The 12500-nt window shown below is 34.4% G+C and overlaps 1 protein-coding gene across 3 annotated transcripts in view; it reads left to right on the top strand.

Moving 5' to 3' along the window:
- LOC125029297 (carboxypeptidase D-like) overlaps positions 1–12500 on the top strand; it is a 44592-nt gene that overhangs the window by 7973 nt on the left and 24119 nt on the right. For 2 of the 3 annotated variants that reach the window (XM_047619198.1, XM_047619199.1), the window contains exons 2-16: positions 2572–2801; positions 3766–3935; positions 4047–4208; positions 5318–5468; positions 6115–6197; positions 6390–6803; positions 8622–8751; positions 9147–9298; positions 9535–9726; positions 10034–10119; positions 10466–10666; positions 10940–11179; positions 11407–11573; positions 11767–12031; positions 12154–12367. In XM_047619198.1, the coding sequence (XP_047475154.1) occupies positions 2572–2801; positions 3766–3935; positions 4047–4208; positions 5318–5468; positions 6115–6197; positions 6390–6803; positions 8622–8751; positions 9147–9298; positions 9535–9726; positions 10034–10119; positions 10466–10666; positions 10940–11179; positions 11407–11573; positions 11767–12031; positions 12154–12367 (2857 nt within the window). The remainder of the gene's footprint in view (positions 1–2571; positions 2802–3765; positions 3936–4046; positions 4209–5317; positions 5469–6114; positions 6198–6389; positions 6804–8621; positions 8752–9146; positions 9299–9534; positions 9727–10033; positions 10120–10465; positions 10667–10939; positions 11180–11406; positions 11574–11766; positions 12032–12153; positions 12368–12500) is intronic. The other variant, XM_047619200.1, reaches the window with a different exon arrangement.

The raw sequence follows: 12500 nt of genomic DNA, 5'->3' as shown, positions 1-12500 counted from the left end.
ATTATAGTGTAGTCATTCCTGTTGAGCTGAAACCATTCTTTGAAACTATGGATTGAGTAAAGTGTAGTTCCCACATTTAAGGTCAAAAGAAAATCTTAACCCATTCGCACCATGTGAAAAGAATACATGCCATGCCCACTGTAATATACGTTTATCTATTATATTTATACATAGATGGCTCTACAAGTTCTTAATCACCAAATAGCCAGTTATTCAAAACTACCTATCTCACCTGTTTACCCTTTCATTTCACTTTAAGAAAGGGTCTTCTGTGTCATTTCATTGTCTAAAATATTTTGATGACAAATTAATAATCATAACATCAATAACAATAATAACAGTATCAATAGCATTGGTGTTAATTTTCCCGCCAATTCAAGGAAAGGGAAAATCAGGATCGGTAACTAGGGCCTACTGATAGACTCCTTGCCGGCTGAGCACATGTGGAGCCATTTGTATGTAACAAAATTCACCAAAAACTACAGGGGATAGAACATAAATCCGGGGCAAATGGGTTAAACATTATAAAAGTACATCTCCTACATTGCAAAAAAAAAAGTGTCTTGGCCATGAGTTAGACAATTTTGATTGTCAGGAGTTGAATACCATCTTTTTTAATAATATGAAAAAAAATCTATGAAAGGACATTACCAAGATAATGCATACTAATGGTGTTATATGTATTCAAGATAATTTTGCACAGTGCAACTAATTGCCAACTCAGTGTCCCCGTTTTTTGCACAGTGCAACTAATTGACAACTCAGTGTCCCTGTTTTGTGACACTGATAAGGAATACAGCATCTGTCAAGCACTTGTTGATAATTCAATAGACACTTTAATGATCTCCTGAATCATCATCATCATCATCATCATCATCATCATCATCATCACATGCATAGTCATAGTCATCATCTTATTCTTTGTCTTCTCCAACTTCATCTTCCAATTCCTTGTATTCTGTTTCATCATCATCTTTGTATTCTTTATCATTCTGACTTTCTTCTTTTCTGTTTTATTCAGAAGGCAACAAATCTTCCATAACAGACAATGAGATTATAGACCCCTAAAGTTTAGACAAAATGAACCATAGAACAGCAAAACATCTCTAGAAAGATAGGTGAGAAAATTGTCATTTTTGACACGATCCACTTAGTGTGATATGAAAATCAAAAGATAAGATATCCTGTGATTAATATAACCAGTATACAGTCATATAATCTGATATCTCATTAGGGACTTTTTTTTTCTCTAGTAATACAGTTGATGGTTTTCTTGGATGATTAATTTGCATGTTTCAGATGAACTGAAATAAGTGTTGATGTTTTTTATATGACCTTTGATAAGATAAGATACAGAAACAGGGTATGGCTGTTACTTATTTTTTTAATATACCCTACCCTTTGGCAACATGCCAAAATTTGTGTATTGTTAATGCAAATTTCCAGTTTTAAGGCAGGGATCTTTGTTTTGAAAGGTGATGGTCATTGTCATTATAATTTTAACAAAATCTATTCTTTGCTATTACTCAGTAATTCTTATTAGCATATCTTTCATGTGTATCTGGCCATAGAAACAAATTTGAGTTCCAGAGAAACATGGGAAGCTTTGATGATCTCTGAATGGCTGATGTTACTGTTATGCCCAGTATGATAGTATCAACTGGTATTTCATCAGATTTGCTTGATTTGTGTGTGCGTATGTGTGTGTGGGTGGGTGGGTGGGTGGGTGGGTGGGTGGATGGGTGGATGGGTGGGTGGGTGGATGGGTGGATGGGTGGGTGGGTGTGTGAAATTTGATTTACAGATGAAAGAATTACATTAGGGAAGAAGCTAAGATACAGTAGAACAAGATTAGAGGAAATACAGGTGATCCAGCAGTGGATGTTTTGTCAATTTTGCAAGAGAGAGAGAGAGAGAGAGAGAGAGAGAGAGAGAGAGAGAGAGAGAGAGAGAGAGAGAGAGAGAGAGAGAGAGAGAGAGAGAGAGAATGCTGCCAAGGTGCTAAGAGGACCAGGCATGGCCAGGGGAGACAGAGTGCCCTGGTGATATCATGAAGGCTTCTTGCACTTACCCAAAAATTTCAATTTATCATGTGGTAGTAACCCTCTAGGAGTCATTTTCATCAAAACTGCTTATCAAATTGAATTCATTTCTTTTATTATATTTATCATATGATGTTAATGAGTATGTTTTGGGAAAACTCTGGCCACCACCTTCATTGAATATAAAACCTTACCCCACCCTCTTTTATTTTGTGTGTGTGTGTGTGAACATCCGGTTCGGTTTTGTCTGGGTGGCTCCTGCAACGTCCAAGTCACATTTCATTTCTCTTTGTGAAGTGTTCATTATATTAATCATTTATTGATTATCGATGTGAATTGATGGGGGATTTTATGCTTGTATAAGCATGTATATTTAAAAAGAGGCATTATATTTTGTGTTGTTGTAAATGAAAATATATGGGCATCAGGTTTTTTAATAGATATTTATCTGATTATTTATTTTAGTAAGATCAGAAAGAAATTATAGTAAAATTTAGATCATTAATAAAACAAAAAAAATCATTTGCAGGAAGGGAGTTGTAATGCCTTCAGAAACTCAGGCCGAGAGAATGCCAACAATCAAGATCTGAACAGGAACTTCCCTGTTCAGTGGGAGAATCCCTCGGAAGCAGAGATGGAGAAGGGAAGAGAACCCGAGACATTGGCTGTCATGAGCTGGATTGTTCGGAATCAATTTGTTTTATCTGGTAACCTGCATGGTGGCTCTGTGGTTGCCAGTTACCCATTTGATGACAGCAGGTTAGTGAAAAATAGATTATAGGTGAAAGGCATTGCTGATACCAATACTTAGTTTTTTTTTATGTTTATATAGATATAGATAGATATATAGATATAGATATGTATAGATAGGTAGATAGGGATATATAGTAAGATATAGATATAGATACTCATATGATACAGATACATCCTTGTATATTGCATATGTGAATGAATAGAAATACTGGATATATAAAAAATGGGAGACAAGCAGACAGATAAACTTTTTATTATTTATTTCTATCACTTTTCATAGTATTTTGCTGGTAGTATTGGTCTATAAACATTCTCATTGGTAATATCATATGATCATGGTAGTAGTTGTAGTAGTATTAGGAGTAGTATCAATATTATTGCTAAGATCATTATTTTAATTTCCAATATTGTAATCATTATTGTTTCTTTTGTTATTATTATCTTATTAGTACCATTAATAGTGCTATTGATATTGTTGACGTTTATTACTATTATTATCTTTGTTATTATATCTGGTATTATTAGTATCATTCTTTTTTATATTGTTATATGCATTATCATTGTAACTGTATTGTTCATATTAGTATTATAATGATGATAAGATCATTTCAGTCATTATTATTCTAGTGATAGCAGGTTAAGGAGCAGAAAAGGATAAAGTATCAGCAATGACATTATAAAATTATATAGGATTTGATATTGATACAGAATATAAATGGTTGTCAGATTGATTAGTATCAAATGTCTGTAATTTTTAATAAGCTACTTTATTTACTTATAGCTTTTTGTATTCTTTTACTTATTTATGTGTTCCAATGTATACATAGTCTGTTTAGTTTTTTTTTTTTTTTTTTTTTTCTCTCTCTCTTGTATACTCCTCCAATATGATGTGTTTAACAAGTGATATTAATCATTTTTTTATTTGTGAAGTATTCCTGCTTGACTCTCACTTTGTGTCTTCCCTGTCCAGCCGTCACACTGATTGCTGTGTTGAAAGCAAGACTCCCGATGATCAAATTTTCCGCCTCCTGGCCTCTACGTATGCCTCAAACCATGGTACAATGCACCAGGGAAATCTCTGTGTGGGAGATAACTTCCGAGGGGGAATTACCAATGGGGCTTTTTGGTATGATGTTAAAGGTAAATTTCCAGAGAGTACAGATGGAAAGTTAATTAATTACTGGCTATACTGTTGTGGGAAAGAAATACAGAGTTTGTACTTCTTGCTCATTTTCGAATATAATTTTCTAGGGGGAATGCAAGACTTCAACTATGTGTATGGATCATGCTTTGAAGTAACCTTTGAGCTCTCCTGTTGTAAGTATCCCATGGCATCTGAGCTCCCAGATGAGTGGATCAAGAACAGGGAATCACTTCTGGCATTCATGGAAAAGATTCATATGGGTGCAAAAGGTGAGTACAGAAGTTTCCCTAGCATATGACAGTGTGTGATACATATGACTACTTTTTTATATTCCATACAAAAGATAGAGATAAAATCCTACACATGGATATGTGTACAGTATTGCTGAATATGTACCTTTTCATTCCTAAGTTTACATGTCACTGTATTGCTATTGTTACTCTGGTTTAAATGCAAGAGAACTAAAGTTCAGTGTCCATAAGTCTTTGTACTGAATTGGTTGCATATCTTTAGAAAAGCTAGGGATTTATTTTAGGTATCTTCGTTTGAAAGTGACAAGAGGGAAGCAAGAGCAATCAGTGAAATAAACAGTGAAATCTAGATTTATGTTCAGATAGACTGACAATGAAGGGTTATATAGTCATTTTTAAAAAGAAAACTTGTTTGAATTAACACAAGGAGGTAATATCTGGTAGGTCGCATCTGAGGGACATACAGTCAATTCTTGATGTGTTCGAGTATTAGTTGTTTATCAATGTTTTATAGAATTCATGATCATATGTGCAGTATTTACAGAGGTCAGGCATTATTTATTCTTTGTACCAAGCTGATTAAACCACCAATCTAGCCAAAATATAAGCAAGCAAAGATCCAGCAGCATCCCTATTCCCAGTGACTCTGTAAAAGAGTAAGATAAGATAGAGTTTTCAGGAAGCTTTTATAGAAAGTATATTTGTATAAGGAAGGGCACCTTGAAGAATGTAGCTGAATTGACACAAAGAATAGGGACAGTCATAACACCTATGCTAAGGCCAAACATTTTGATCTTCAGCTATGTCTTGACATCTGGGTGCAATTAATTTATAAGGTAACCTGTCAGAAAAGACCTGATAGAAGTAGACAGTGTGCAAAATAAATATTCATCTGCTGCTGATAATGACTGGCTAATGAGCCTCAGAATTCCATGCATGTTTCTCAATATTTTGCCTTCACAATGCCTGAATAATGATGAGCTAGTTGACAGAAATCTTCTTCTAATGGTGTTCAGTCTCTGTTGAACCTGGTCCTTCTGTATGCCTGTGAGGCCTGAATGCTGAAGAGTGATCATCAATTATTTATTTTTGATATTAAATGCTAAACAAAAAGTTCTCTTTTCAAGGTGTTGTGACGGACTCCGTAACTGGGGAAGGAATAGAAGGAGCGAAAGTGAGTGTGGAGGGAATTAACTACAATGTGACAACTTCATCAAGAGGCGAATACTGGAGGCTGCTCTTACCTGGAACCTACACTCTGGTGGCAAAGGCATATGGGTAGGTTTTCTCTACTAGTTTATTTTTTTTAGTAGGGTTAGATAAAGGAAATTTTGATAAAGTGCAGATGTAAACTAGGAATGGCTTTCTAGAGTACATATTCATTTGATTATTTGGTTTTGGAAACACTTTTATTTATAATATAACACTGGTTTGATGAGAATCTTTAAATCTATCAGTGCTCATCTTCAGAAACTTCAAAAAGAGAAAGTGTAGCAAAAAAAAAAAAAGAAAGGAGAATTGTCTTGCACCTTCAACTAATATATTGCCTTGCATCTGCCTCCGTACCTGTCAAAAGTTGAAATATTCCAGTAGCAGTACTTCTCTTTCATGGGAGTACTTGCTAATAAGATGATATTGCAAGACAAAATATTTACCTATAAAACCTTGTTATTAAAAATTCTTATAATTTTTTTTTCCTACTTTTCTTAACAAACTGTAGCAATATTAGTTACCGAATTTCAAGAACTTTTTCTGGATTTGAATGAAAATGTCCGTTAAGCTTCAGATGGCAACATTTACTGCATTATGTAATATGTAAATAGCAAATGATTCTTGGACTCATGTACCTTTTTTAGCTTAATTATCATTATAACTATATAACTACAAATTTTCTCAATGATGGATTATACACACATTAATTTAGGTATGAGACAGCCCAGGAGAGTGTGGTTGTGGTGAATGGAACCGTTTCTCGTTTGGACTTCAAGCTCAAGCAAATTGCACAAGGTTAGTTACTTTAGTGAAATAATTTGAATATTTATGCATACTCAGTATTCTGCAATTCCAAGTTAGTTTGGATATCAGTGACATGAATTTTTCTCCCTGAAAGGGTATGCCAAGTAGCCTTTTTCCGTTGCATTATATGACATTTCTTATGTATTTTCTATCCATAATGATTTTCAGTTCTCCATATAACAGGAGACAGGTTGGAAAAATTAAAGAGTGTTAAGATTGATCTGCCCATTAAGGAACGTGCAAAACGAGACCTGTCGAAAACTCCATTGTTAACAACAACTAATTCTGAGATTGATACAAAAAAAGACACTGAGGTTACTACACCTGTGGGATATTCTAACACTTACACTAATGAAAATAACAGTTATACCTCTGGAATCTCTGGCACCACAATGCTTCCTACTTCTAGTCTGGTAATGGCAGATCTTACTGAAAATGGAAGTGGTTCACTTGCAACTCTTGTTGAATTAAGTAACAGTAGTGTCACTGTTCCTATGGAAGCTTACACTACAATAAGTAGTAGCATGCCAGCATCAATATCATCAACCAGTAGTGAAACTCAGCTTTCGTTGACTACTGAAAGTTTAGACTCGTCATGTGAGTTTGCGCAAGAATAATAACTTGCAAATATTAATGCATGTTTGACTTGGGATGGCTTTTGTTTGTTTGTTTGTTTTTATAAGATCATAATTTGCTAGTAGACTTCTTCTTTTATTTTTTTGTGTCTTTCTTTAAGTGCAGATATTTTTGTTGAAATATGTGTATTTCGCAAACTGAATCTTTCTGATACTTTTATATTAACATGACTTTCATACCAAGTATGCTTTGCGTAATTCAGCTATTATTTCATTTCCATTTTATAGTGTTTTTGCTTTAGAGGGCAATGTTGGGTTTACTTGGCCGAACATACAAACACAGTAAGACGTACACATATGGAATGAAACATAGCCACAGTAAGAATATTACAATGAATTGTGATATTGAATTAACTTGGATACCTCTTTAATTGTTACAAGAATACAATAAGATAAAAAAAAATTGTCTTGATTGAAGAGGAAGTTATTCCAGTGTATAAAGCAATTGGAATGAAAAGGACTGTGAAATTCTTGAAATAGAAAGAAAGGAAATACTAATACAGTTACAGAATATCAGATAGCTGGGTAGATATTATAATGCACAGATAGGAGGATATATATATATATATTGACTAAATACTTTACATTTTTAGAAGAATTAGAATGCTTCTGTATAAAGTGGTCTCATTTCAGAACAGACATTTATTTCATGGCCGTCAGAATGTTTTACAAGATATTACTGCTGCTAGCATGTCATGTCAGAGTTCAAGGCCGTGTTGGTGGTGGTATCATTTTTTTCTTTCTTTCTTTCTTTCTCTCTTGGCTTTAGAACTCTTTTGTGCTTTTTCCAAGATTACTTGTTTTAAGGGCAGTGAAGTCTGGTCATAGTCCTCTTTCATGGCCTCTTTTCCTAAGTGTTTTGTGTTCTTAAAGAATTATAGAATGGTGAGTGGTTAACCCAATGCTGCCGGGGAAAATGAACAAAAAATGGGGAAAATGCTGTGCCTATTTTCTATATTTTTTTGTGAAATGTCTGCCCATAGATGGCTCTGCTAGTGCTTAGCCACAAAGGAGTCAATTAGTAGACCTTGTGACCGTACCTGATTTGAACTGGCTGGAAAAACGTATTTTTTACTAGTGCTATGAAAATCGGTGTTATTTTTATTATAAGCATTATAATTATTATAATGTTTTTTTAAGTATTAGTAACAACAAAATAAATCAAAGAAAAGGGTGAACAGGTGAGACAGGCAGTACTTGTAACTGGCTCATTGGTGACTTAGTACTAGTATAGCTATCTATGGGTAAAAACAATCAAACAAGTACTAACAGTGGGCATAGCACGTGTCTACCCCTCGTACCCGTCGGCAAGGGGTTAAGAAACAGCAAAACGGTTTTGTAATGAATCATCATAATCTGTTGTCACTCCTTTTCTCAGGATAGTTTCAGTATTTTTGAAATATGCTGCTAATGTCATTATTAAGCACATTTTAGTTTTAGTGTTACTTGAAATGGAAATCATGATGGATGATTTTAAGTAATTGAGATATAAGGCTTTGCAAATACTATTTTATTTTAACTCAGGAGTAGTGACAACAGTTTTTTAATTGAAGAAATTGACATGACTTTGAGGTTTCCTTTGGGATTTGTGTTTGTTTTTAATAGTGATGTTCTCAAACTTGTCATGGATATAGAGAGCATGAAATTAAGGGCAGCTCCTTTACATTATGTACCAGTGCTGTGCAATGGTTTTCAAGTGTGAGACTGTTCATAGGGCTGTTGTCATGTATTTTAGATCTATTTTATGCTTGAAGGTTTAAGAGTATTTGTTTTAAAACAGCCCCTGTGTCAGCTGTAACTCCACCACCTCCTGCAGTCAGCACAACTACTACAACAACTACAACAACTGTAGCTACATTTAAACCCAAGAAGCCAGAGGAAGAAGGCTTTACTTCAGAGCCAGAGTTTAAGTGAGTGCATGTTAAAATCTGTGGTTAGAGGCCTTAGCAGAATTTTTTAGGTTCGGTGTGTGACTTTTAACAATTTATCTTAACTTCCTCACATGTCCCCTTGTATCTTCATCAGAGATTAAAAATCCCTCTTCACTTAAAAGAGAGGAAAAAACATGGTTTTCATATGTATTAACTATATCGATGTTTATATCAATGCATTAAGGTAATACCAAATCAGAGTAGAAAAATTCCAGTTTTTTATTATTATTATTATCATTATTATTCAGGCAAACACATCCCAGATGATCAGTTATCCTCTCCAGGTTAATAAGCTTGCTATATAATGATAGTGTATTTTCTCTTATATATACACCTTCTCTCTTCAAGATTTAAAACATGTTTTCCTGCTGCAGATATCACCATTACCCAGATTTGCAAGATTTCTTGATGAAGTTCGCTAAAAGATACCCAAGTCTTACACGATTATACTCCATTGGTACTAGTGTAGAAGGCAGAGAACTCTACGTCTTAGAGATCTCTGACAACCCTGGCATTCACGAGCCTGGTAAGTTGAGGCAGGGATTGGTTCATATAAATTTTTGAAGTAACATGTCAGATATTTTGACATCTGACTGAGATTTGGCATTACTAGAAACCATAAAAAGATCTAAGAATATGATCCTGAGAACAAAATAAAATCAAAAGCCTTAAAAACAAATGATGCAAGTAAATTTTATTCTTCTTCTCTTCTTCTGTGTAACTTGTGATAAAGGTTTTTAATTATTTGTCTTGTTCATGCAGGTGAGCCAGAATTTAAATATGTTGGCAACATGCATGGAAATGAAGTCGTAGGACGCGAGACACTCCTTTTGTTGATACAGTACCTGCTCGAAGGATATGGTGTTAATGACCGTGTTACAAGTCTTGTTAATGATACAAGAATACACATTATGCCTACTATGAATCCAGATGGTTTTGAGGCTGGAAATGAAGGTAAATTTCTATAATTAAGTTTATTTGTGTGGAAATCAAACTCATTATTCATATATTAATTTATTAGCTCATTTATTTCTTGCTTTTTGATAAGATGTTATGTTAGTATTTATATTAACTGATTTGTTAGTTAGCACAATATCCATTTTTTTTCTCTCTCTCTCTCTTTTTTTTTTTTTTTCTTCTTCCCCCCCCCCTTTCTCCATCATAATTTTTTAGTTAGTTTTTTTGTTTGATGTTTGTTTTGAAACTTTTTTCATTGGATTTTTAATGACCGTATGTTCTATAGTGGAGCCAATGTTTTCAGGTGACTTTGCTGGAGTTCTAGGAAGAACCAATGCTAATAACAGAGATCTAAATAGGAATTTCCCAGATCAGTACTTCACCAACCAGGTATTTTTGAAGTTCTGAACATTTTTTATCCATAGAGTAAAGGATTTCTCATATTCAAAAGAGATCGAGATATGGTGAGATGCTTTTGAATTATTACTACATTCTGATGTTTTGCTCACAAATGTTGATGCAGTCCAAATAATCTTTTATTGGAAATTATATTTGCAAGTATTTAAAAGCCACGTAGTATAACTTTCATTTCTGAATAATTTTTTTTTTTCTTCTTTCTGTTTTTCATATTTATTTTCATGCATTTTTTGTCATAATTTGTTATTATTGATTGATTTCTAATTAATTTTAGACATTTGGAGAAATACACATTATATTTTATATCAAAATTTTCCAGCAAAACACAGTTCAGGAGCCAGAAACTTTAGCTGTGATGAAGTGGCTGAAGGAGTATCCCTTCGTCCTCTCAGCAAATCTCCATGGAGGGTCTCTGGTTGCCAACTACCCATGGGATGACAATCCCCAAGGGAGAAGTGGCCTCTACAGTGAATGCCCAGATGATGAGATCTTCAAGAAGTTAGCCAAAGCCTACTCATTTGTAAGTTTATCTGGATTTTTTTTTTTTTTTTTTTTTTTTTTTTTTTTTCCAATTTGTGTCAGTGTCAGAGACATTACTCTCTGGGGGTTAGTGGTTTGTATAAAGATAAGGCAATATGATATGGTATTGCAAATATAGGTAGGTTTGTATATATTGCTCAGATATAATTTCTTATGTCAGGGCCTGATCCAGATCACATTTCATTTCACCAACAAGTCTTGTCAGATTGCAAAATTAGAAATGTATTTCAAACAAAAAAATATTCGCTTTCAGGCTCACCCAAAAATGCCACATGGGAAACCATGTAACAGTCTAAGTGTGGTATTCCCTGATGGTATCACAAATGGTGCCAGGTGGTATAGTGTATCAGGTGGTATGCAAGACTACAACTACTTGCATTCAAACTGCTTTGAAATAACGGTTGAAATTTCATGTAATAAGTATCCATATGCAAAGGACTTGCCAAGATACTGGATGGAAAACAAGAATTCTCTTATTACATACATGGAACAGGTGAATAAATTTTATCTCAGTTTTTTTTATTATATAAACTTAAAATAGTGTTTCTTTTATATATATATATATATATATATATATATATATATATATATATATATATATATATATATATATAAGATAAGTGAATACTTTACATGTCTTGTAAGTTTGTTTATACCCAGTGACCTATGCCTCAAAAGATAAGAATTTGTAAATTTTAATACATAGCTTTATGTTTTTAGGTCCACACTGGGTTGAAAGGATTTATTTTGGATGAAAATAATAATCCTATCAGTAATGCTACAATCTCAGTAGCAGATATTGATCATGACATTGTATCAGCTGCTGATGGGGATTACTGGAGGCTTCTTGTTCCAGGAGAGCACCTTATTACAGTGCATGCCCCTGGGTAAGTAAGACTTTTTTGTGTGTGTGTATGTGTGTGCTTGCATGTCACTTATCATTATGTGATCTACATAAGCATACAAATAAATATAGCCAGGTACAGACTCAAGACATTACCATAGCAAGGTCAGCACTCTAAAGTATATCACCTCCAGGAATTTATAGTTAGACCTACTATAGCCACTCATGATATCCAGGTATCAGCCAAGTAGCAAGAAGGTCGAAGTTCCTCACCTGTGGTCGAAGCAGGTCAACTTCACCCTAAAGGCTGATGACTCGCAGGACTGGTCTGTGAGGGAAGATTTCAGCATCACAGAAAACCTTGGGGAGACCTATTTGAGCAACTCCGAGCTCAGTGCAGCCATGGCCAAGATTGAAAACGAATACAGGGAAGTGGCTGAATTTTTGGCCAATGAGAATGAGTGGAGTATGAAAATCCATGCTCTCCATATGGCTGCTGAGGTAAGAGAGACAGAGAGTATGTTGTCAGTTAATGATAATGAACATCTACCTACTTTATCCATTTTTGAATATGTCTCCAATGTGGCAATGTACATTCATACCTTCAAATTTTTGACCAACAGCAAGAGGCATCATTTGACAACAGAGTTCGAGTAATGGTACTTGGGGGGTTGTACGGTGCTCAGCCTGTTGGTCGTGAGCTTGTCATGCGTCTTGCTCGACACCTGGGAGCAGGATGGGCCAAAAAGGACACAAAGATACAAACTTTGTTAGAGAATACAAGGATTTTCCTTGTGCCGGCAATTGATATTGATGGTTTTGATGCAGCTATTCCAGGTACTTTTCTTTTCTTTTATTCATTTTTTGACTTCTGTTTCTCCACTTGTATATTCTTTCTTATTCTTTCTTATGTTGTCTGTTAAGGTGCTATTTTATTGTGAAAAGATAGTACAGAAATGTATTTATATAC

This window comes from Penaeus chinensis, chromosome 9, assembly GCF_019202785.1.
Source record: "Penaeus chinensis breed Huanghai No. 1 chromosome 9, ASM1920278v2, whole genome shotgun sequence".
Classification (NCBI taxonomy): Eukaryota; Metazoa; Arthropoda; class Malacostraca; order Decapoda; family Penaeidae; genus Penaeus; species Penaeus chinensis.
The sequence above is the reverse complement of the archived record's forward strand: the minus strand, read 5'-3'. Positions and strand labels throughout refer to the sequence as shown.